We start from the raw sequence: 27,141 nt of genomic DNA, 5'->3' as shown, positions 1-27,141 counted from the left end.
AAAATTTATAGTTACACAAATACGCACAGAAAAGGACTACAGAGATACATCCAAAATGTTAACCCTGGTTATCCCTAGATTTAGGTTTTGCTTTTTTATTTTCTTCATTTTGCTTATCTGTATTTTCCAGATTTTCTAAAAAGTGATCTGTCTACATTTCATTAGAAACCCTAGACTATGCGCTTTTAAATGAAGATACTTATTTAATAGATACAAAGATATCAGAAAAATTACGCTACTCAGAACTGTGAATATGATGTGAAACACCTACCAGAACTTTCATCCAAGCAGTCTAGCTAGAAGCTGAAACAATTTATAATATGTCCATAAAATGATTCAAGAAGGCAACCATGTGAAAATGCTTTGAAAACTTAATCTATTTCCTCCTTTCCCTGAAGGCCCCGGTGCTGATAAAATAAATTACATCAAAATTATTCCAGTAGCGGTCCACCTCCCAAGTCCTCACACGGTAGTTCTACAATCATCAGCCCACTGACATACTGCAATAAAGTCTTCCTTAGCACCTCTATGCTATTTTGTTTAAAGGAAACAGAGTTAACTGCATTCATCTGAACAGAGTGAATAAAAAAATGTTTACTGTCTTTGCATTTAATATGTATTTTTTTAAGTTTATTCATGTAAGTAATCACTACACCCAACATGGGGCTTGTACGCACAGCCCTAAGACCAAGACTTGTGTGCTCTTCTGAGCCAGCCACGTGCCCCCACTGTCTTTACTTTTAAACAGGAGGGGAAGAAATTAAGTTTTTCATAGAGCTTACTGCTAAGAGGCAACTCCTATCAGGAAAGAAAAGTGAAAGGCCTACACCTGTTCCTAGAAGGCAACTAGGAGCACCATGTGATGTTTGCGTGCTTAACAGGGCACTTAAAATCAGTGGCCTCCCTCCTCCTTTCCACCCATCCATCCGATCAATATTCATTGAGTATTACTATGGGAACTGATGCCACGGGCACTGCGCCTTCTTCTGGGTATACAGCTGCGAGCAAATGAGCCAAAGAACCCTAATATGCAAGTTAAGAAGGGAAATCAAAAAAAGTAACTAGAAAGTAATTGTTTTGTCTGTAATATGGTATTTAATTACAATTGCTACCATTGGTTTCTTCTTCAAAGTGTTACTATCTTCTTAATGCAGAAAAACTGAGGTATAAAAGAAAATAACATGAGGAAAAAATCTATAGTTAATGGAGAAATAGCACTCCTTAACCAGAAGACCTTTCTTTAATGCTGAACTGGGATCTACCAGCCAGTTAGCTATTTTAACTAGGCTTTAAGAATTTTCTTTAAACCATATATTACCAATATTCTGAATAAAGTCAAATCTTAGCAAGAAAGAATAAATATGCTTTAATCCTAGAACCTTACCTCTCTTCTGGCAGATCACAGGATAGGTTGTTTGGTTTCAGTTGTGTCCACTCTCTGGTATTGAGATCTAATTTGTGCAGATCTGTGCTATAAATATAGCCAGTTGTCCCTCCAAAAACATAAAGGGAGCCATTGATGATCGCCATGGCCTGGAAAACAAGGAAATGTGAACACCACTGACTCATGAACACTTTGTTAAAGAATGTAAACTTACTAAATACCCCAAAATCAGACTTTATGAAATTCTTTTGTACTTTTTAACCTTCTAGAATATCAGACGTTTAAAGGATTAAAGATTTTAGAGAACCCAGAGATTACTTTTAGAAAGGTAGAGCTTTGCTCAACTGGAAAGCAGTCCTACCTAGATAGGCAAGAGGACTGGATGTTCCTTACGGGTCTTAGCCAACCCAAGAATGTATACATCGGGGGCATTAGCATTTCCATGCAAAGCTGCTTCTCTTTCTAAGCAGTATGAAGAAAACTGCTCTAAGAAGAAGAAGCAGATATGAAAATAAGCCACCAGAGCTCCTTAAGTAAAATGTCTAGAGTTAGCAGTCATAAAACTTCACATTTTCCACCAGATTCTTCTTTAGCATAAGCTCAGCTTTTGTTACGATCATGTTATCAGAGTTTAAATGCCTCCTGTGGTGGGACAGAGTTATCTAGGGTGTGCCTCTACACATAGCTCAGAAGGAAGGTATTTACCAGTACGAAAGCTGGCCAGCTAAACAAGAAGCCAAAGCTTAGCTGTTTTAAGCTTAGTCCATTACTTTCAAAGGGTCTCTGATGCTGGTAGGTCGCACCCTATCTTTTTGGATATAACTTTTCAAACCTAGGATTTGAAGCACGGCAATGTAACTAGAAACTCATCTCCACATAATCTGTGTTTTAGCTCAGATTAGTCTTATAAAAGTCTTGTACCAAAGTGCGGAGATCACCTCCTCTACTAACTTAGGTTAGAAAGCTCTCCACAGAATCGCATTGTTCTAAAGGTGGCAGCGTGCAGACCATACGTAGAGCCCAATCTCTCACTGGAGGTGGAGGTGGGGATGTGGTGGGTCCTGACACTGAAAAATACTTCCGTATAGATCTAGATCACGATGCCCAATTGGACTAGAAACAAAGAGTGAGGGAAAAAAAGGAAGGGAGAAGGCGAGCAACCAGATTTATAAATTACAGCTTTGTATCACAACTGAAAAATCAAGTATTAACCCCAGTGAATTTATTCTCTGTTAAAAACATGGAAATAATTATTCTGACATTGTCCCCCAAACTAGAAAAATCTGCAGAAATACATCCACCGTGACTGGCCACAGATTGGTACCTGTCCATATATACGACTGGGTTTCTTCCCACGACAGCTAAGTAAAGCCCATCTCTTATACTTCACGTTACACACGTGGACATCATTGCCGTTGCTCTCGCCAAATGGGATGCCTGTACCTCCGAATACCAACAGGTTGTTTCCATGCAGCACAACTGGGGAAGGAGAAGCACAAATTCCATTTACGTACTGGCTACCTGTAGTATGTTCCCACATAAACCCAGAATCGCTGAGAAACTGGGGGGGAAAAAAAAAAGCCTGCTTTAATGCTCTCAGAAGATAGTCCAAACCACTGACATCTAACTAATACAAAGTACTGCAGAAAAAGGTTTAATTCACACTCTATGGACTGTGTCATGTAGCCAGCTCATTGTTAGGTGTGTGACACGTATTCAATGCGTATTTGTGGAGTTCATGAAACACTGTGGATAATAATACTAAATGACACGAACCACTGCGGCTCAAGGCGGTTCAAGTACGCAGCAAAGCAGAGGAACATGAAGTATTATCTTTGTCTTAGCAAAGGCCCAGCAGGGCTCTGGATGAAGGGATAAAATGATCATTCTGTTTTTGCCAGGGGAATGAACGATCTCTACATTTTAAATTATGGTTTCTGTCACCTTAATCCTCCACCAGATAAAAAGAAACACCAATATCCTGCTGGTAACTTTGGTGTTCTTCTCTATATCTCTTCTGTTCCTGCCGCCACCACACACACACACACACACACACACACACACACACACACACACACACTCTTTCTCTCTGATGACAAATGCTCCCAAAATAGTGCTACTGTATTATTTCAATGGCATTTCTTTTCTAAAATCAATTATTCAGTTAATATAGAATAAGAATCAGCATGGGCTCTGAAGCCAGCTAGAGCTAGGTTTCAATTCTCATGTGACCTCAGGAAAGTTATTTAATCTCCAAATTAATCCTCACAACAGCCCTATGAGGTGGGAACTAATCTTATCTTCTCCATTTTTATAGCTGATGAAACAAGTGGAGAGTGGTTTAACCTTGTTGAACGTTTCCCAAAAAGAATCTTGCCAAGCTAGGATTCAATTCCAGGCAATCTAACTCCAGAGCCTGCACTCTTAGCCATTTCCTTAGGGCATCTCTGTAGCCTCAGTTTCTCTTTTTTTTTTCCCTTCCAAATTTTGATTTAAATTCTAGTTAGTTAACATATAGTATAATACTGGTTTTGGAATAGGATTTAGTGGTTCATCACTCACATATAACACCCAGTGCTCATCTCAACAAGTGCCCTCCTTAGTACCCATCACCCATCTAGTCCACCCTCCCACTCACCTCCCTCCATCAACCCTGTTTGTTTTCTATCATTAGGAGTCTCTTGTGATTTACTTCCCTCTTTTCCCCCACTTGCCATATGTTCATCTGTTTTGCTTCCTAAATTCTACATGAGTGAAATCATATGGTATCTGTCTTTCTCTGACTTATTTCATTTAGTATAATATACTCTAGCTCCATCCACGTCATTGCAAATGACAAGATTTCATTCTTTTTGATGGCTGAGTGATATTCCAGTGTGTGTGTGTGTGTGTGTGTGTGTGTGTGTGTGTGTGTATACCACATCTTGTTTACCCATTTATCAGTCGATGGACATACCTGGGCTCTTTCCACTCAGTTTCTCATTTGTACAATGGCAGTAATTCTAGTTTGTGCATTACGTAGACGTCGTTAGGTAAACAGATACTACACGTGAAGTACTTTGTTCAGAAGCTATCATTGCCATTATAAGCCCCATCTGTTGATCTTCTACTACATTGTGCTTAGCATACATACATATATATGAAACTTTATAGTGAACCCTCTGAGATATTACTAATCCCAGTTTACAGGTAAGGAACTTGACGCTAAAACTCATCAAGCAAGCAAATGGTACACAGCTAGATTTAAACTCAGGACTATCCAACTGCCAAGTGATTCTGAATCACCATGCTATAGTATTACCATAGTGAAAAGTCTACCCATTAACAGGGTTTAATCATATTACAGTATTATTATAAATTATGAACAAAAAACACGCGGCACTGAACCTGTTCTCACAGACATTGCTTAATTATGAAAGAGTCAAAAGTTCAGGACGGCTTGCACTCACGTGACATAGATGCCAATTCCCGGGGCATGTAGCCATCTGTGCCCATCTGGTGCCAGACTCCTGTAGCAAAATGATACCTCCAAAGCTCCCTGAAGAGAGGATAGTCTTCATTATCTGGCCCTCCAGATTCATCGTAATCTGGGTTATAACCTCCAAACACATAGAGGTTGGTATTATCTGCCACACAACGATGTCCACTTCGTGCTGGTGGAGGTCTGTGGCCTAGGAAAGAAGAGGACAGTCTTCCACAGATGGCCAAGCAGATTAAAAACACAAACAAAATTTGGTCATAATCATTTTAGCTTTAAGAGGGGATGGGGAAGATTTATAACGTGGATTTACTTTTTATTTGCTTAGGTTATTTTAGACATTCGCACATACTACTTAAGATAATTTTAAGGAGCTAGTCTCCATTTCTATTTCATACAACTACTTTCAGATTTTGGAAACTGTAAAAAAATTTTTTTCCAAGGGAGGAAAAATAGCATTATAAACTCAAGAAAATGGCTGACAACTTGAAATTTGCAAGAGAAGGAGGAGGGGTTTAATAATCCAAAAGCTAACAGGACAAATTTTCTTATTGCCTTAGAGGAGAACAAAAACACAGGCCAACTAAATTAAACTGAAAATATTAGAGAACTACATAAATATAATCACAAATGTGAATGAGTCATGTATAAATAAAAATACACACACATAAAACCTATGATTTGTCCACAGTATATAATTACACACTTAAAAAGAAAACTGGCTTTCAAAGAGTTATAGCAAAATTTAGAATTTAAATCCCACTCCAGACATTATGGCAGTCAACAAAAAATATCCTTATACTTATCTCAAAGAGCATCTTTCACCCTATTAAGAGCTTTACTAAGGAAAGCTATTTCTACAATTGATATTTGAAAGCTTTCTGAAGCTTTCTGTAATTTCTGAAATTATATCACCTAGTTCACTAAAAACGACTTCACAATTATTTTAGAGTAAAAAAAACCTAAAATTTTATATGGTTTCTATTATCCTTACAATTGTTTATACAAGTCTACACAAACCCTTACATAGCTATAGAACCAAAGATGCTTAAATAACATATTGGATAGAATAAGAAGCTACTATAGTTGTCTGTTACCTTAAGGACTTATCTAATTTCTTATATTAGGAACAGGCACTAGTATAATGTTAATTAATATTTAGGACGATGCTAGGCACCTAACAAACTTCTGTCATATAAAAAAACATTTATCAACCTAATATAAGCCTTATATATATATATTCTTAATCAAAATCCCACTTCCTAAGGTATAGTTTTAAATAAGAACTGAAAAGAAATTGCACAGATCTAAGAGAAACTAAAAACTAATGAACCATGAATCACCGAATCACTCAACTCCGACCTGTTAGTCCTGCTTGAGAATCTTTGATGGTTCCTTCCTGTTCAAGTACGGAGTGTTCAACTAGTGATTTAGGGCCTCTGATGACCTCACTTTGTCCTGATCTCTCACACTCCTGCCTGTTTAAGTTTGTCTCCCTGCTTGGAAAGGCGAGTGCTTCCCTTAGACCTTGGCCTGGCCTCCTACCCTTCAATGCCTACTTGTGGAAATGCCTCCAAGTCCAGCCCTTACAGCTTTCTCACCAATAAAACCCTAGGGCCCTTACAGTTCAGCACCCTACAACTCAAATGATAGGATATGCACTTTCTATAAGATTATGTAAACACATGAATATATTAGGCAATCTAGAATCAGTTAGAAAATTGACTCATGAGCCGTGATTTACCTCAAGTGAAGAACTCAATTTCTCGTTCTAGGAATCTTGAAATACAGAAAGTGTGGTGTGGAAGAAACAGCAAAGGCTCCTACAAATATCTAGATTTGAATCCAGGTTTTTTTCTAACTGCTACCTTGAGCAAGTCACTGACCCTCACTGAGTCTCAGCTTCCTCATCTGCATAAGGGGATATTATTCTTGTACCTCACAGATTTTTCATACTGCTATTAAAATGTTTATTAATAAAGTTTTATTTTAATGTTTATTTATTTTTGAGAGAGAGAGAGAGACAGAACGCACACGAGCAGGGGAGGGGCAGAGAGAGAGGGAGACACGGAACCTGAAGCAGGCTCCAGGCTCCAAGCTGTCAGCACAGAGCTTGACGTGGGGCTCGAACTCATGAACTGTGAAATCATGACCTGAAGTCGGGCACAACTGACTGAGCCACCCCGGTCCCCCTAAAATGTTTATTGGTTTAGATATGAATCTTCAACGTATCTGCAAGCTATTTGAAGAGAGAGAAATGTACTTGTATTCATCTTTCTAGCACCAAGCCTAAGGCACACAGAAAACACTAAACAAAAACTTACAAATTTAATTCTTCTCTACTCATTTTGTTAATGGTTTTTCTCCTCCAAATAGGTTATAAGCTCCTCAAGGGGAAAGGTCATGTGTAACAATTATTCCGTACTACCTCCAACACCTAAAACAGCTGGAGATATTTAAGGTACTAGAAGTTTCACTGATTTTAAGTCAGAGTAAACAATGACAGGGACGCTCAAAACAGTCCAGCTCTCAGTGGACTTTGATATAATTATACTTAAGAGATATATGATTTGGGGGGCAGGAGTTGGGTTACACAACGGTCTTCTCAAAATATAAATGTTTCTAAAAATTAGTGAGACAAATTTAGGGGCACCTGGGTGGCTCAGTCGCCCGAAGTCCGACTTCGGCTCAGATCGTGATCTCACAGTTCATGAGTTCAAGCCCCACACTGGGCTCACAGCTGTCGGCACAGAGCCAGCCTCAGGTCCTCTGTTCCCTTCTGTCTCTGCCCCTCCCCTGCTTGTTCTCTCTCTCTGTCTCAAAAATAAATAGTATTTATTAAAAATAAATATTTATTGAAAATATGTATATTTTAAAAATATATAAATAAATAAAAATTAGTGAGGCAAATTTAAAGAAAAAACAGAATTGCCGTGGTCAGCAGATGGGAACTCTAAGAATCTCTATAACGTCACTCACTTTATTACCTGCAGTCAACAGACAATTTTTTAAAACTGCTTTTGGACAGAAAGGACATACAGTCTATTCTAGGATTTTCTCTAAATGGCTGTACAGCAGATACTCCATTATAAGTTTATTGGCAACTATTTTTGTGACAACTATAACTCAAATGTATGAAAGGTTGAGGAGTTAGTGAAAAGACAGTTTTAGATTTATCCACTCGTTCATTAAGCCAAAAATATTATCAGATACTTGCTATGTACCAGGTACTGTGTAAGATGCTGGGGATACAGTGATAGAGAATGGAGACACCATAACCATTTCTGTCCTTTAGAGCTTGTAAAGGCTAGTCCTACACTGTCCAATGCAGTAGCCACTAGTCATATATTAATGTTGAGCATTAATTAAATCAATCAATCAATTAATTAATTAATCAATCAACATTAATGTTGAAATGAGGATGGTCCAAACTGAGATATGTTCTAAATGTAAAATGCCCACTGGATTTCAAAGACTTAATACCCATAAATGAATGTAAAATTACAAATTTTCGTATTGAATACATGTTGAAAAATTTTTTATATCCTGAGTTAAATAAAAGTATTATTAAAATTAATGTTGCCTGCCTTTTACATTTTTTTTTTGCTTTGAAATTTAGAAACAAATTTTATTTAAGATCTGAAATACAATTCCTAAAATATCAACTTCTCCAGAAAACTGTGGCTACACAATAATGCATTGCCTCTATCATGTTAGAACGTGCATTAGACTCAAATACAAAAACCATGAAACAAACCACCATCCTTCAACAATTTGAGCAGAGAGAGAATGCCTAAGGAACAACATCGATGGACTTGCAGAGGATGGGCTGTTTTACTTCAAGCACCATAAAGAAAAAAATTAAAAAAAAATTAAAAAAAAAAGAGCACAAATGGCCTTTTACATTTTTAATGTGGCTACTAGAAATTTTTAAATGTTGTGGTTCACGTAACATTTCTATTGAACAGGGCTGGTCTAACTCAATTGCTGGCTTTTGTAAGTAATTTCATTATCTATGCAAATTAAACTGTTGGGTAAAGAGCATCTGATCAATTTTTGATAAATATTAAACATCCTGTCAAGAAGTCTGATAGCCGGGAGTGAAGAGGTTACTCTTCTTTCTCTTTGGTCAGTAACTAGAGATTTCTTTGTACATATTTATAGCCCAAGAGTGACTAACATATCAGAAAGTCAAATTTTATTTTGAATAAATCATGGGAGTTTGTCAGGGATAATGTCATGGAGACTAAGCATTGATTTTCATTATGTGGGATATAGCATAGGCTCATCAACTTGACCGAAATAAAATCAGGTTTTAGATTGTTAAATAGTTCTCTGAATCCTCCCCCAAATTCTCCACGTGTAAATCCCACCTTCCTAAAAATGACCTGCTACTATTAAAATCACCCAGAGAACTAGGTTACCTGATTCAGGAACTTCCACTAGAAAATGTAAAAAACTCCAACGTGAACTTGTGTGCAGAGGTGAACTTCTAATATCCAGAAGGCAACCTCCAGCTAAGGCAGTGTGCACCTACGATGTCCGAGCCATCTTCTCTTCTGTGTGCTCACCCTGTCACAACAACTTGCTGTTTACCCCAGAGACTAAGCAGGAGCTTATGGTAACCAGGGAAATGGGCTTTAGTTTCCAGCCTAGAGGAAGGAAGAAGCTAGCTGTCCCCCATGAGGGGATAGATGATTAGGTTGCTGCTGTTTTCACCATTACAATATTGTAACAAAGCTTCCGTTATGTATATTGAGATGCAAATGTCCCAGTATTTCTGGGTCAAAGGAATATATGCTTTGATCTGTTACAGACGCAATGTTGTCATAGAGCCATACTGCTCTCCAAAAAGACTGGAACAATTTACACTCCAGCAATGATTTCTGGAAGTGCCTATTCATGCTGTCTTCAACCTCTTTCATTTGTGCCCATCAGAATGGTGCAAATTGGTGTCAGGTAATTTGTATTTCCCTGATTTTTACTAGTTCACATGTTTATCAGCCCATTTTATTTCTTCTTTGGGGAACTGCCTGATCACATCCCTTGCCTACTTTTCCATCTACTGAGTTTTCTTCTCACAGGTTTATAGAGATTATTATATTTCTTTCTTCCAGCCTGCTACTTGTCTCAATTTTGTTTATGGTATCTTTTAACAGATGGAAGTTTTCGTCTGAATCTTTCAATCTTTTCTTCTAAGGTTTCTTTGCAAAAAGAAACAAGGCTGCTCTGTATCTCATTTATTTCTAAATCATTATAAAATTATAAAAAATTCCCACTTACTTCTAGTAATTTTATAGTTTTGGCTTTTTATATTCAGAACCTGAATACATCCAGAACTTATTTTTGTGTATTATATGAGGTAGGGCTCTAACTGTTCCTCTCAAATGGATAGGCTGTTGCCCCCAAACCATTTATGGAAAGCCACCTCTTCTATACTGAATCAAAATATCACCTTTATCAGACACGAAATTGACATGTTCTAGAGTAGAATCAGGAAAATCCCAATTATCCAGGTCTAATCACAAATTTAGACACAAAATCGATTACTCTTTAAGAATGCACACAATCAATACAAAGCAAAACCACAAAATCTTAATGGCAAAAGCTTACAAATAAAATAGCATATTAACATTTATTGCTTAATAAGTCTATTACTTACAAGATGTAGCCACCTCTAAATGTTCTATCAAATATGTGTGGGGAGGCCATTAAAAAAATAAGAACTTTTACCGCTAAAAGTATTAGCTGGTTATAAATATCAAATAGCTAAAGGATAAATTGTTTAACTGGTCACTTTTTTCCAAATGTGAAGCTTTCCATTACCTCTGCCGGAGAAGACAGGTCTTCTGTTGTACACCTGGAAACCTGACAGGAAATCCAAGGAAGACTGAGCCAGCTAGCTCCCGCCCCTGACCAGCAACCAGACCTTTTTACTACTCCCAGAGTCCAAGCTGCTCAGGCAAAAGCAACCCATTCATATCAGCATGCAATATCACTTAGTTGTGTAAGCATTTCCTACCAAAGAGACTCTATGCCCTATACGAGATGTGTATGTAAATATTTGGCTTCTCAGGGCAGAGTAATCTTTAGCGTCTAAGATGGCAGCAATAAAATAAATTCGCTTTGACAGGTTCTGGTGTTATCATGAGTTAGTTTCAAGTGCTGAGCACAGCATACTTGAGACAGCAGTCACACTGTTCTAGGGATCAGTGGCCATGGGCTTCTGGGATCTGTTCAATTCCACTGTCTATTCCTATACCATTATCACACTGTCTTAATTATGTTAGCTTTGAAGTATCAATCGACATCTAGTAGGAAATTCCCTTTTGTGTTACTTTTTCATAAACCTCTTGGCTGTTCTTCTCCATTACTCATGTAATGAATTTTGAAATCAGTTTGTTAAAAACCTATAAGAAGTTCTTTGGTATAAGACACCATCTTATACAGATGATCAAAGTTAACGGGGTCATAATGGGACAAATCAACACCATGTGCAATGAGACGAGCACAGCATGACTTCAGAGTATTCCTACCAAAAATGCATTAAGCTGAATGTAAGGGACACTGCACAATATAACTAGTGTTTACTGTTCAAAAATATCAACATCAAGGCTGAAGATGAGAACTGAACGCAACACGTGATCTGGGATTTTCTTTTACTAAAAAGGATATCATCGGAATAATTGGCAAAATCTGAAAATAAGGTCTGTAAATTAGATACTAGTGTTAATTTTATCCATTACTTATAGTTTCCTATTTTGTGTACGAGTCTGCAAAGAGACTACTTGTTTTTTAGGAAAAGACACAAGTATTTAGGGGCAAAGGGGCATGATGTCTGTAGCTTACCCTCAAAAACGGTTCAAACAAACAATATGCATGTATATGTATACATGTGTTATACATATAGAAAGGGGGGGGGGATGGGCGAGGAGAGGAGAGAGAGAGAAGAGAGGGAATAGGATAAAGCAAATGTGATCAAATATTAACATTTGGAGAATCTGGGCAAAAGGGATAGAATTTTTTACCATTCTTGTAGCATCTCTGTTGAATCTGAAATTATGTCATGAAGGAACATAATCTCTAGCCTTTTATCCTCATCTTTTTTGATAGTCATCAGTAGTTTCATTGTTTTTATTTCTAAGTACTTTACAAATTTCCATATAATTGTGACTAGATATCTCTTTTATTTTCTAATTTGTTGCTGTTACTATATAGGAAAGTAATTTATCTTTGCAAGTTTAAATTTTATCCAGCCAACTGTCTGAACTCTAGTATTAGTTATCATTAATTATCTTGAATTTTACAGTAGACAATGATATATATGTTATTAATGACAACTTTCTGCTTTCTTTCCAATATATGTACCTTTTATTTTTTTCCTTGTCTTCTATTTTATTGGCTGAAACCTCCAGAATAAGGTTGAAGAGTGGAGATGATAGTAAGCATTTTTGTCTTATTTTTACTTTTTTTTTTCAGTATATGAAGTTTATTGTCAAATTGGTGTCCATTATTTTTACTTTAATGAAGATATTGGTAATGTTTCACCATTATATATATTTGCGGCTGGTTTCTTTTTTAACAATTTTTTTGAGAGAGCATGAGTGGGGGAGGAGCAGAGAGAGAGGGAGACAGAGGATCCAAAGTAGGCTCTGCACTGGCAGCAGAGAGCCTGATGTGGGGCTCGAACTTGCAAACTGCAAGATGATGACCTGAGCTGAACGAAGTCTGATGCTTAACTGACTGAGTGGGCCACCCAAGGTGCCCCTACAATTAACTGGGTTCTTATAGATAGCCTATCAATAAAATAAATTTTCCTTTTTTCTTGGATGCCTGCAAATGTTCCCTGCCAGGAATGGGTATGATTTTTTTAAATAAAATTTTTACTGAAATGTAACATAGAGAAAATTGCATAGGAGGGTACAGCTTGGTGCATTTAACATTTAACAAAATGAACACACTGAGAATCAAAGTTTATAAAATGCTTTTTTTGATATCAAGAAAAGCTTGTTTTCCCACTTTTCTGATTTTATTGAAATAGTTAAGCTTTCTTATTTTCCTTTCCTTTTTTCCTAGGCAGATCTTCATCCTATAACCTCTAATAATTTTTAAAACCCACAAACTTTGGTTTTTCTAACAATATTAAGAATAAACCACATATGGAAAGGAAGCTGGCTATTAACAGCGTTTACTTCTGCAGAGGGGAATAAAGTGGAGAATAAAGATATAAAGTAGGACCTTTGCTTTTTTAATTTAATCTCTTTCACTGTGAAATATAACACATGTACAGAACACATAAAACTATAAATGTGTAGCTTAACAAATTATCAAAAAGGCAATATGTAATCATCACCCAGGTCAAACTACTGAATACTGGCAGCGCTGAGACACCCCTTACCTGCTTCTTTTGGTCACAACTCCATCCATCCCACCTCCTTCACTTCTAGAGGAAATATATTTCCCGATTTTTATGGCAACTATTAAACTTGCTTTCTTTTAAAGGCTTTATCATACCTAAGTTTGCATTCCTAAACAGTATTGTTTATTTTGGCCTAAATTTGAATTGTATTTAAAAAAAAATTTTTTTTAATGTTATTTTTGAGACAGAGAGTAAGGAGGGGAGGGGCAGAGAGAGAGGGAGACACAGAATGCGAAGCAGGCTCCAGGCTCCGAGCTGTCAGCACAGAGCCTGATGTGGGGCTCAAACCCACAGACCGTGAGATCATGACCTGAGCCGAGGTTGGACGCCTAACCGACTGAGCCACCCAGGTGCCCCTGAATTGTATTTTAATAGAATGATATATAGTATGTATTCTTTCTGGGCTCTTTCTTTCATAACTAAGTTTCTGAGATTCATGCATGTTGTTGGGGTGAATTAGTCTGTTCATCTCCATTGCCAAATAGTATTACTTTGTGTGAATATATACCATGATTTATCCACTCTATGTTGTGTGAATGGTGATTTGGGTTGTTTCAAATTAGTGGTTCTTAATGCTGCTATAAACATTTTTGTACAAGTTTTCAGGTGCACAGGGGTCAGTTTGTAGGCTATAAATCTAGAAATGTAATTTCTGAGTCACAGTGTAAATCTTTACCTTTACTAGATAAGGCCTAACTGTTTACAAAATAGTTGGTATTGTCAGTCTTTTTAATTTAGCAATTCCTAAAGGTTTGTAGACCTCTTTTCATCATGGTTTTAATATGCATTTGTGTCTGCGGTGCCTAGGTGGCTCAGTGGATCAAGCATCTGACCTCGGCTCAGGTCATGATCTCGCAGTCTATAAGTTCGAGCCCCGCGTCAGACTCTGTGCTGACAGCTCTGAGCCTGGAGCCTGCTTTGGATTCTGAGTCTCCCTCTCTCTATGCCCCTCCCCGCTTACACTCTCTTTCTCAAAACTAAACATTGAAAAAATATGCATTTGTCTCATTACCTTTTTTTATTTATTGACCAACTGGATTTTTCTTTGGGAAATGCCTGCTCAAGCTTTTAATACATTCTTCTATTGAGATGTCTATTTTCTTCTTACTAATCTGTTAAGTTTGTTATATATGCTTGAGATAAGGACGTTCACTTTTCACCCTCCTATGTACTTCCGTATTATTTGAGTTTTAATAAACCCATATTACACCTGTAAATTCTAAAACAAAAAATCAGATGATCTTAAGCAGTTTCACTTTCTCCTTACCCCCAATTTGTTTAAATCACCTGAAATGCCACAGAATGTTATTTACAGGTATATCTATCTATCTATCCACACACACACACATAAACATGCACACATACACATATTATATTATCCTGTTTTTAGTTACAGAATGTTGTATATGTAACATATATACACACACATACATACACATACACGCATTTATATTATACTTCTACATTTTTATAAATCTTTTCTTAAAAATCAAACTAGGCTTCATAGCCCCTTTATCTGGACACAACTTTAAGTTTTACTGGTTTCTTTGCACACTGTTGCTTTCTATATCCAAATCTCCCTCTTTCTTGGATTTGTTTTCATTTTACTGGGAGTATCTCTTCAAAGTAATTTTCCAAAAAGGGTGTGTATGGTAAACTTTCAGAATTCTCATTTATTTTGACCCCCACATAAACATTAGTGAGGCTGGGTGCAGAGTTTCTGTTCAAAATAATTTTCTCTTAGAACACTGAAGCTACTTCTCTTCAAGCAAATCATGTTGCAGGTGAGAAATGCAACACCAGTCTTTCCATGTAAACTATTTTCTGTCTCTGGAATCATAAGGAGTCCACCCATGTACAGATAGAAGCTTTCGTTTGTGTTCTTCCTGCTTGTTCCTTGGTGGCCCCTTCATAGCCTCTTCATTTTAGGGAAATATTCTCCATTTCTTTATTTTCTCCCTTCCATTGTCTGCTCTTTTCTTCTGTAACTCTACAAAATGAATATTGACCACTTAGATTTGTCCCGACAGTATGAGTTTCTCTCATGTATTTTCTCTTTCGGTCTTCTTGCCTTATGGTCTCCACATTTCCTCTTTTATTTTTGTAAAAATTGGTCTTAAGACTATTATTGACCACTCCAACTGCATTTTTATTTCAGCAATCGAGACTTCAACACAGAGGTGCCTGAGTGGCTCAGTCAGGTAAGTGGCCAACTCTTGATTTCAGCTCAGGTCATGATCTCATGGTTCGTGAGATCGAGCCTCATGTCAGGCTCTGTGCTGACAGAGAGTACAGCCTGCTTGGGATTTTCTTTCTCCCTCTTTCTGCCCCATGCTTGCATGTGCTTGCTCTCTCTCTCTCTCTCTCAAAATAAATAAATATAAACATTTTTTTAAAAGACTTCAACACAGAACTAATTCTTTAATCATTCCTTTTTCTCACGGCAGTTGGTTTTTAATTTATGGGCCCAATTCACTCTTGATTCTGAGGAAACCTCCTATGATCAGAACTTCCTAAAGTTCCATTCCGCTTCCTCATTATCTCTGTTTTTCCCACGTCAGCTATTTGTTCATCTTAGTCATCCTCTTTCAAGGTTAGTCTCCTGCAAATGTCTGATGGGCCTGGATCACCTATTTACATTAGTAAGTGAAGGACCACATGGGTTAGTAACTGTAAGAGGCATGGGTTTCCTCAACAGTTGTATTACTCTGTCTCCAAGACTCCAAATGAGAGGTCTCTTTCACTGTGGGTCTCTGCAGGTAAGTGGTGCAGTGGAGGTACACTGACAGACAGGTTTCCCTTTCGAAAGAAGCTGAGAAAAGGTAAGCAGTTTTGCCTTAGGATTGCCAGAATAAGGCCGTATTTTGACGGTAGGGTCCTTCAATGTACGTCAATCCCGGATTGAGTTCCCTTTCTTTTCCTGCTCCTGTTCCACCCTCCTCACCCATCTATTGTGGAGGCACACTACCTAAAGCTCTGCTTTGTGCTCCCACTCTCTCTCCAGTCCAAGTCCATGGGAACAGGGCCTGCTCAACCATCCCCAAAGCAAATCCCCTAACTCCACCTGAAGAGCTGTTCTCGTAGCTTTATCCTAGGAACTAAAGCTGTTGCCAGAGCTCTGTCTATAGAGAGACGGAAGAAGGGAAGTGACTGTTTTGGAGGAAGTCCCTTAATTATTTGCCTTGATGTTCCATTTTTCCTAAACCTGCTCCCTACTGCCACACTTGCAGACTCTAGGCTTGGAGTTTCAGTAAAGAGGCCCTATGGAGAATTCTCTGACTTCAGCATGCAGCCGGAGCACCTATTTTGAGTTCCATGTTACTGTTTTGGTTTCTCGATCAATAAAATTCCAACTGCTTTCTATTACCTCGAAATTCCTTAGACTTTCTGGTATCATCAAATAATAATGAAAGCAGCTAACATTAATTCGACATTGGCTAAATATAAAAACTCCAAGTACTTTGCACACATTACCTCTCTCGGTCCTCACAATAACTCTAGAAGGTAGGCACTGCTATCATCATCCTTATTTTACAGATGAGGAAATTGAGGACAAAAAAAAAAAGAGTAAGGAACTTGCCCAAAGGCACACAGTTGGTAAATGGTGGAGCCTGGATTCAGACATAGATAATTTGGATTCAAAGCCTTTCTTTTCTACAATCACGATTTATTAGTTTTCTTATGTCTGTTTTGTCTTTTGCAATGATATCTAAGAAGTATAGAAAGATAAATGGGTATGTTTAGGCCATCATTTTGTAATGGAAACCCATTGTTTTTATTACACCAATATTGTTTTCACACCACACTTTAATTGGTAGAAATATCTTTCAGAGAAAATGCAGGTTCTAGAGAAGGAATCCAGTGACAGAAAACGAGCCCTTTGAAACTGTTAAATCAGAATCAACAGAGGTAATGCATAGGATTCCCAAAATGAAAGACTTAAAGGTGGCAACTTCAAAAGCATAGATTTTTTTTAATCTAAGAAAACGATAAATGACAGCATTTTTGTGTTCTCAACAACTCTAGTTTACTGCCACATCACCAGAGAGTTGAGAACATACGAAAATTTTAGTCCCATCCTATTTATTCCCTGACAGTGACCTTAATAATTCAATTCAACTGAAATACATATGATATGCCTACCACTTGCACTGTGCTACAAACTGGAGACAGAGAAATGTCAGGCACTGTCCCACCATCCCTGCCCTTGCAGAGCTTACAGTCTAACGGCAGGCACGGACAAGGAAACTGATGACTGTAATTCAGTGTGATAAGTGCTATGACACAGGCAGGTACACCGAGGGTGCCATCGGGGCAGAGCCAGGCCTTCCCAGGAACTTCCCTGGAAATAACTCTTAACCTGAGGGCTCAAGGATACGTTATTATTGGCTTGGGGAGATTAAACTGAATGTATCATGCTCTCTTCAAATCTGCCCCACTCTCCACCCATTTAACATGAGTAAAGAGCACAAAGGTCCACACAGAAAGCTCCTCTTCAATATTAGTCGAATCAAGTGTCATCAAATTCTACTTCCTTATATTTCAAATCAACTCCCTACTCTCCACTCCTAGTACAACTACCTTCACTGCAGTCTCCATCGTTTCTCACCCCAATAACTGTAATAACCTTGTAATTAATCTTTCAATTAAATATCTTCACTGGTTAAAAACACAAAATGATTCTGAAAACTTCCCTTGGGTTGTGCCCCACTTGATCTGGACCTTCTCCAGCTTCTTCTCTCCTTACTCCTTCCCCCTATGCTGAGCCCCCTATGGTTCTCTGGAGACTATGCTCTGTTTTGCCTAACTGCCTTTCCTTAAGCTATGTGGTCCCCATGGTTTGAGATGTTCTCCCTTGCTAACCCTCCCTTGCTAACTAACACCTACTCAGCGTTTAAGTACATCTCTTCTGAAAAGTCATCCTGATGGCCACTCCTCTGTCTGTGCTCCCCACAAGCTGAGTCAGGAGCCTCTTCTGTGCAATCCCATACCATGCTACCTCACCAGGACACTTATCACAAAGAATTACACTCAAATTATTTTCTGTAATTGTTTATCTGATTCTCTGTTATTTAGATACTGAGCTGATACACTGCCTGCTACACAGGAGGCAATCAAGAAATACTAAAAGAATGAAAGAATGAACGAACGAACGGAGAGAGTTAAGTCTGTGAAAGCTGATGAGAGAACCAAAGGAGATAATGGAGAGAAGGACAGAACGCTGGAGAAATGCCCACCTGTAGTGGGTAGGAAGAAAGAAGCTAGTGAAGGAAACAGAATGAACAATCAAAGAGAAGAAGAAAACATCTAGGATTGTACAGGAAAGTAACCCAAAAGAAGAGAAATATTTAAGAAGGTGCAGGTGGTCAACAGCATCAAACACTACAAACAGGTCAAAGAAAGCGAGAACTAAGACAAGACCACTGATTTAGAGGCAGTCACTGGTGACTGATGATGGTGATGCTGGTTTTACTCCCACCTCCCTCTCAGCACAGGCAGAGGCCATCTTCCTAGGCCATTCATTGTTGGAGGCAATTTAGGGCTTACAAAAGAACCGAAGATATGCAACTTACCTGTACTAATCTCTTTTTTCCATGACTGAAGAATGGAAAAACAGAATATTCAAAAGGAAATAAAATCTCACCCTCCAGATATAATGTTGGTTCAGTTTCCTTTGGTTTTTTTTTATGTTTACATTTGTACAAAACTGTATTATATTAAATTCTATATCCTAATTAAACAATTTCTTAATTGTGCTTAGTCAGCCCAAGTTAGCCTTCTCATTGTAAATCAATAAATTGGCATTTTAATTTATAAATAGAAAAAAGAAAAAAATGTTATAGAATTAGATGTGCCACTTGTTTGGCCACATATGCAAAAATGGTTTTGTCATATAATATTAAAATTATCTCTTAGTCTGTATCAATAAAATCATTATTCATTCTAAAAGGGAGCATAACACCCTAAGTATCTTATTTTGACCATTAAGTCCAGATTTCATTCTTTCCATGCTGTGGAACATGGCTGCTAAAAATAGATTAGGTACTAGATATAGAAACATCTATAGCAGCTGCAGGATTTTTTTTTTTTTTGGTAATAATCTTCAGTCAAAATTAGATATACTGGCTTATAAATAATTTAATAAAGTCTAAATCATCACATTAAGTATGCTTGTCTGACAATTTGCTATACCTAGAAAAACAGTGTGAACCAGTTTTCAACCCTCTTCTGAGATTCTTTTTCAGTATGGAGTATGTTCTGGTAGAAAAAATAAGAAATAGAAGGAATGCAACACTTCTAAAAGTAAGAATTACTAGGTCAAAGGATGTCAACATTTTTAAGGTTTTTTATATCATATAGCCAAACTGAATCCAGATAGGCTGTGTTAACTTTACACTTCCCTCAATATATGAGCTTCACGTCCCCATACTTTTGCCAACACTGGGCATTCTTATTTTCAGCCTTTAGCCAACCTCATACGTGAAAATGAGATCTTATTATTTTAATTATCATGTTTATGTAACAATAGTGAAAATAAGTATTTGTTCATATTTACTGATGCTTCCTTTTTCTGAATTGATTATTCATGTTCTTTTATCTATTTTTCTAGCGGGCATTTGCTTTTAAACTATTGATTTATAAGAGCTCTTTATATATTCATGGTAGTAACCATTTGTTACAAATATTTCCCCCTTTTAATCTATCTTGTTATTTATGGTTTTTGACATAGAGGTTTTTAATTTTTATACTGTCACATAAGTTAATCTTTATTTATTCCTCAGATGATATTTAGAAAGTTCTTTCCCACGCCCATATTTTATAGATTATTCACTCAAAGTTCTCTCTCATATGGCTACAGTGGAATAATACTGATATCAGTTAGATGATTTATTTCTACCACCTAGTACACATTAAGTGTTTCTAACTCCCTAAAACTTACAATTCCAACTCCAACAGTGGTCAATATGAGACACAGGTTTAAAATTAAGTTCTAGACTTTTCTTACTGCAATTTTAGCTGTTTAGACAATTTTTAAAAACCAGAGTTTTGACTTTAGAAAATTCAAAGTTCCCTTTAACCCATATGAAGCACAGATCTCTTGCTAGTTATCACCCACCTCTCAAAAACCTGTTAGGGATCCTTATGATGGGACAGGACTGAATGAAGCGCCTCCTAACTGGGTCCCATCGTATTTTCTTCTTACCTGTTACCACAATCATCAGCAATAAGTCAGACACATACAACACATGGCAAATAATACATAGTTACTGTAGCTATAAAGACAGAAAAACAGGAAACAAAACAATACTTGAATACAGAAAGAAGTGATGTAAAGTAGCATTTAACCCTGTTTTGGAAGTCAAAACAAAATTAAATTAATATACAAGCAGTGATGAAGGTATTCAACTCACCCCCAAAGAATACAAACAATATGTGCACCATTTTTCAGAATTCTGGTTCAACAGAACATGCATTCAATAATCACCAATGCCATCTTGTGGCAAAAATTCACCAGTAGCTTTACAAACAAATTAGAAATTATGACATTTTAAAAAATCAGTGAATGTCAAAAAAGGAGCACTGACTAAAATTAATTCGGCATAATGCAGGCTCCTGTTCTCTTCCGGGTTTGGTATTCTTTTATCGGTTATATGGTTAAGAGGATAAAGCAATGGGCACCATTCTTTGAATATGAAATAAGCAGATCTTGCTATAATTAAAATGTCATGGTGACAACCAAATAAAGCAAACATTTAATATCTTGGCACTTCCACTGGGAGAGAGAAAAAAGGAAATTCATCTGCCTTCCAAGGAAGCAAACCAGTTCCATATTAACCCCAATTAAAGCTTGTTTTCTTGTAATATAGTAGAGAAATACAAAGCATTATTGAACTGTTAAAGGAATAATTTTGTCTCTTTCCAAAGTTTTGATAGCTCCCAAAGATGGCTTTTACTGGCAATACAAAAAGTTAACATTTGTATAGAATTTAAAGTTTCTAAAGAGCTTCCACGCATGTTACCTCATTTGATCCTCACAACAATCCTGTACGGCTTCAACAGTTATTTCATGAGGCATCTGCTATGCCTTGAGCCCTCGGCCAGGCTCTAGCGTAGTGCAAGGATATGTCCCCTACCCTCAACAGCTCTTGGTCTTATGAGGAAGGCAGATGTCTAAACAAACAATTACATTACAGTGAAGTAACTGCCATAACAGTGGCCGTAAAGACATTTTGAGAAAGATGTTATCATCTTAATTTTACAAGCCAGGTAGCAAAGCGACTTAACGCCTCACCCAGGATCCAAGCTCAGCCTGACTTTAAAACCTGCCTTCTTTCCACTACACCACACTTCCCTGTCTCATATTCATTAGAAAGCGTATAGGTTTTGGGTTTGGCAGTTGCAAATATACTTAGATGGTCGTCAGCAAGGTTCTGGTACACAAATCCTGTGCGATGAAAAGGCATTACTGGTGCGTGCGTTACGCACTTCATACTGTGGAGTAGACAGACTCCTTGGCAAGGGGAAGAATTCTTTGTTTTGCAAAAGGGGTTATCTTTTAATTGTTTAAGTCTTTTAAATCAGCAATGCCCAAATCTTGGTCTACAGACCACTGCTAGGCTAAGGTGAAGATTCACCAGTCCAAAACAAAATGAGAAAAAAGCGGACAAGGTAGTGATTTTTTTTTTTTTTAAAAAGGAAAATGTTCCATTTAAGTAAATGGCCTGTCCTTTTTTCAGAGATTAGAAATTTTTTTTGATCAAATATGCTTCATTTTATGAGATGAAGGTTAGAGGAAATGGTTAGTTGGTTTTGGTTGAATTATTCTTTCTTAGAAAAACAGAAAATTTTCAAGTCTATGTGTATCCCCAAAATATACATATACATATATATACATATATATGTATGTATGTGTATATACATATATATATGTATATATATATTTTTTAATTACAAATTTATGACATCCAAAAGTCTGGAGAATCACAGGTTAAATCAATACAATTTTTGTTGATGACTCAGAAGTCCAACATTATAAACCACACTGTCAAAGGATACATAAGATGTATAAGAAACTTCCCTTGCCCTCAAGAAGCTTATATTCTAATTAGGGAGACAAGACAGACACATAAAACAATTAGATAGCAATACAAGACAGAATATAACAAGTGATTAGCTTAAAATTTGACATTTTTATGTATCAAAAGTGTTAAAATGTACATACCCTTTGACCCAGCTATTCCACTTCTAGGAATTTATTCCTAAAGAAACAATCACAGATGCATGGAAAGATGTATGGACAAAGATACTCACTATGATATTATTCATAATGGCAAAAAATTAGAAACACTTTCAATGTCCAGTGATAGGGGGATGGTTAAGTAAGTATGCTAAATAAACATACTTAAATATGTTCATATTTCACACACCACTAAAAAGTATATACAAGAATATTTACTAACATGGGAAAACATTCACAATATATTGCAAACAAAAAAATGCAAGTACAAAATAGTACTAGAGTCTGATACCACATTAGTAAAGAAAAAAGTGCTTGTATAGATTCACGAAAAATACAGGAAGGATGTACATCAAATTTTAATTGTGGTTAACTTTGGGTGGTTATTATGAATGATTTTTGGATTTTTCTCCTTAATGCTGGTCTTTATTTTCCAAGCTTTCCCATTGAGTAGGCATTACTTTTGGACTGGAAGAAAAATAATACCATATTACTTTAATTTATTTATGCTATGTTAAAAAAATACTGTAAAGAAACATACCAAAGCGTTAACAGTGGTTATGATTAGGGTTGAGGGTTATCATCTCTTTTATATTATCCAAATTTCTAGGACATATTTTATAATGGAAAAACACAAGCAAATTTAGAATGACACTGAGGGAATAACATTGAAAATGACTGAATCAAAGTTATAATAAAAAATGCTTTTGATGTTTTCTCAGAGCTCTGCCAAACATCTTTGGCCTCACTCAGCCGCCAACATGAAGTCTGTCATAGGCATAAGCTAATGTTGAGGTTATTCACACAAGGTAGGCACTGACTTCAGAACCCACGTTTTCTTCCTTCACTCAAAGATCAGAAAAAGAGAGAAACCAGCAATAGAGCAAATATATGCCGTTCCAAATTCATATAGATATGTTCCTGGTCTGAAGTTTTGCTCGTTAAAGCTTTCATTTGTATAAATTCAAACTGCCAATCTTCCTTCGTGATTGCTTCTACTCTTCAAAACAAAAACAAAAAGGATAATTTCTTCAATGATTTCATCAATATTTTATTTTTGCTGATTTTTGTTATTTTTTTAAAGTAATCTCTTCACCCAACATGGAGCTCAAACTCACCACCCCAAGATCAAGAGTCACATGCTCTACCGACTGAGCTAGCCAGGCACCCCTATTTTTTGCTTTTAAATGTTTTTTTTTATTAAATTTATTTCATTATAAAAATGACATAGTCATTGACTGAAATAGGCTATTAGGCCAAGCACATTCTCCTTTCTCCAAAGCCCAGCAAATAACACAAAAGCCATTTTAAATCTTTTTTAATTTTTGAATTTTTTACAAATCCATAATCAAAAGAAAGCAAGAAATGTCTTCGGTGGACTAACACTATCAGGAATCACTGCAACGTGAAAAACATAGTCCGATACACCCAGAGGAGAGGGCTACTGCAAGTGGTCAGAGCAGACCTCGCAGTAAATGAAGCCCAGAGGTGGAAAACAGCAGGAAGAACTGACACAATTTACAGAATTTACAGGTTGGGGGCCAGCACAGAAGTTACAAAGCAGATCAGCCTCTCCCGCTCATTTACCTCTTTGGGTCAACCATTACAGAACAGAGGTATTTGCTCCAGAGGGAAACGGTGGCATCAAAGGAGAGGTGTCCCTCCCCTCCCCGGGTAGGAACAATGACTATAAACACCGGGTCAGACAGACAGGACAGAGCCCTGGGTGGATACTAACTCCCAGGTAGAAGAGGGGACGCTCACACTAAAGAAGACCCTGGCAATGGTGGCTCCATCCTACTTAACATTTCATCTCTCCCCACAACCATTAAAGATCTGCTGCAGCAACAGATGTAATATTCACAGGAAGGCTAACTAGGACTCTCAAATAAAGATGAATAAGCAAAAAACCAAGACTCAGACATGAAAAAGACTCAGGCATGAATGCAACAAACAGAGGAACTCAGACTAAAGAGAGTTAACAAGTTAAATAGAGTAAGACCTTATATCAAGTATAATAATATCCTCAGAGATATGCAAAGTAATAATACATTTATTAAAAAAAAATCAATTGGAACTCTCAGAAATTAAATTTTGATCACCAAACTAAAAAACCTAGGAACCGAAAAGACACAGTTAAACAGCAAACTAAATTACTACAATGAAAGATGGGGCCAAGAAATTCACCAGAATATAGTATAGAAGGAAAAAGAAGTAGAAAGTATTTTCAAAAGTTAAGATATAAAAGAGAACTGAGCAATCTCTACCAAAATTCCAACTGCCCTTTTTCCAGAAATGGACAAGCTAACTGTAAACTTCATATTGAAATGTAAGAAACCGAGAAAACCAAAGCAATCTTGAGAAAGAACTAAATTAGAAGACTCACACTTCCTGACTTCAAAACTTACTACAAAAATACTGTATTCAAAACAACTTAGTACTAGCATAGGATGGACATAGAGATCAGTGGAATAGAATTGAAAGTCCACAAGTAAACCCGTACATCTATGGTCAACTGACTTTTGACAAAGGTGACAAGACCACTCAATGGGGAAGAACAGTCTTTTCAACAGATGGTCCAGAATTCTATATCTACTCAAACTCTCAATTGTGAGACTGAAATTAAGACATTTTTTAATGTACTAGGAAACAAAAATTTTGCTTCTTTCAGACTTCTGGCAAAAGAATTACTCAAAGATATATACTTGGGGCACCTGGGCAGCTCAGTTGGTTAAGTGTCCGACTCTTGATTTCGGTTCAAGGTCATGATCTCACGCTCCATGAGACTAAGCCCTGTGTTGAGCTTAGCATGTAGTACAAAGCCTACTTGGGATTCTCCCTCTCTCAAATAAATAAACTTAAAAACTTTACTTGGAGCTAAAAAAAATTAATCCAAAAACAACAAACAAGGTACAAGAAAAGAGTAAGGGGAGAAACCAGTAAGATCTTGAAGTTAAGTGCTGATTGGGAAAAGAACAAAACACAAAAGTTTACTAACATTCAAAACTCCAATCTTAGATGATATTGACAGGAATCACTGTGAGGGTAAGAAGGGGGTTGAGAGGAGGGAAAGCAGAAGAATAAAGTCTTTGCCTTGTTTAGAAGAAAGATGCAGAAAGTGATTAATACAGATATTGATAGAAAAACACAAATTTAGGTATTGTGCAAAAAAATTAGTAGGAGTACTAGATGGCTTCACTCCGAACATTTAAGGAAGATATATAACACCCATCTTACACAAATGCTGTCAGAGAATAGAGAAACTCACTTAGGAGACTAATAGAACCTTGGTATCAAAATCTGATAAAAACATTAAAAGTAATTACAGGTCAAAATCCCTTATAAACAGGCACAAAAATTCCAAACAAAATATTACCAAATAAAATCAAGCTATATAAAAGGATAATACATCATGATCAAGTAAAATTTCTTCCAAGAATGTAAGAATGATTTAACATTAAAAAATCAGTATAATTCGCTATATTAACAAAATAAGGAGAAAAACCACAACATCATTTCAATCGGTGCAAAAAAACCTTTGGATAAAATACCAAACTGCAAAAAAAAAGAAACTTAAGCTCACACAAAAACCTGTACACAAATGTTCATAGTAGCTCCATCAATAATAGCCAAAACCTGGAAACAACCTTCTAATGAATGAGTAATTTAACTGTGGTACATCCATACCATGGCATAAGGTTCAGTATTAATGAACTACTGATATGTGTAACAACTTAGATGGCTCCCAAGGGAATTGTGCTGAATGAAAAAAGCCAATGCCAAAAGTCAATGCCAAAAAGTCAATGCCAAAACTGTAGGACTCCATTTATATAACGTTCTTAAAGTGACAAAATTATAGAGATGGAGACAGATTAGTGGTTGTCAGGGGCTTACCAGGGGAGATGGCTGTGGCTATACAAGGGTAACATGAGGAGTCACTGTGATGGATCTGTTCTATATCTTGACTAGGTGGTCACACAAATCTACACATGGGATAAAACTGCCTAGAACTCAATACAAACACACACACAAATGAACACGTGCAAAACTAATGAAATCAAAGTAAGGTCAAACAAGCAGTATCAACGCTGACTTCCTGGTTGTGTTATTACACAATAGTAACACAATGTTATCGTTTGGGGAAACTAAACGAAGGGTGTATGGAGCATTCCACATTCTTTCTTACAGTTGCATGTAAATCTACAATATCTCAAAGGAAAAAGTATTAAAAACATGACAAAAACTGATTACGTTGATATGGGGCAGACTGCATTCAAAATGCTATGTCTGAAACAATTATAAATATTTTAATAAACCAAACTATTTAACATGATCTAAGAATTCTGATTTAGGTGGCTATGCCATGTGGCATGATCCTATTGCTTTATACAATTCAGTGTCTATAAAGAATTTCAGAAGAGAAGCAAATTAATACTGTATTCAGAATCACTGCACCGTTGTGTAGGTTGCACACTGCACAAGAGCTCCAGGCCAAGTGGCTAAGTGAGGCTAAAATCCAGCCAACACTCTACTCCCCAGTGTACTAACAGGACTATGCTTACCTGGAAAAGGCTTTATTTATTTATTTATTTATTTATTTATTTATTTATTTATTTTAAGAT

The 27,141-nt window shown here is 36.8% G+C and overlaps 1 protein-coding gene across 5 annotated transcripts in view; it reads right to left on the bottom strand.

Annotated features, from left to right (window-relative positions):
• KLHDC10 (kelch domain containing 10) overlaps nt 1-27,141 on the bottom strand; it is a 70,015-nt gene that overhangs the window by 20,094 nt on the left and 22,780 nt on the right. For all 5 annotated transcript variants that reach the window (XM_042924528.1, XM_042924503.1, XM_042924518.1 and 2 more), the window contains exons 2-5: nt 20,399-20,485; nt 4,834-5,055; nt 2,709-2,863; nt 1,385-1,533 (exon numbers count right to left, since the gene is read on the bottom strand). In XM_042924528.1, the coding sequence (XP_042780462.1) occupies nt 1,385-1,533; nt 2,709-2,863; nt 4,834-5,055; nt 20,399-20,485 (613 nt within the window). The remainder of the gene's footprint in view (nt 1-1,384; nt 1,534-2,708; nt 2,864-4,833; nt 5,056-20,398; nt 20,486-27,141) is intronic.

This window comes from Panthera leo, chromosome A2, assembly GCF_018350215.1.
Source record: "Panthera leo isolate Ple1 chromosome A2, P.leo_Ple1_pat1.1, whole genome shotgun sequence".
Taxonomy (NCBI): Eukaryota; Metazoa; Chordata; class Mammalia; order Carnivora; family Felidae; genus Panthera; species Panthera leo.
Note: the sequence above shows the minus strand (reverse complement) of the source record. Positions and strands in the feature narration are given on the sequence as shown.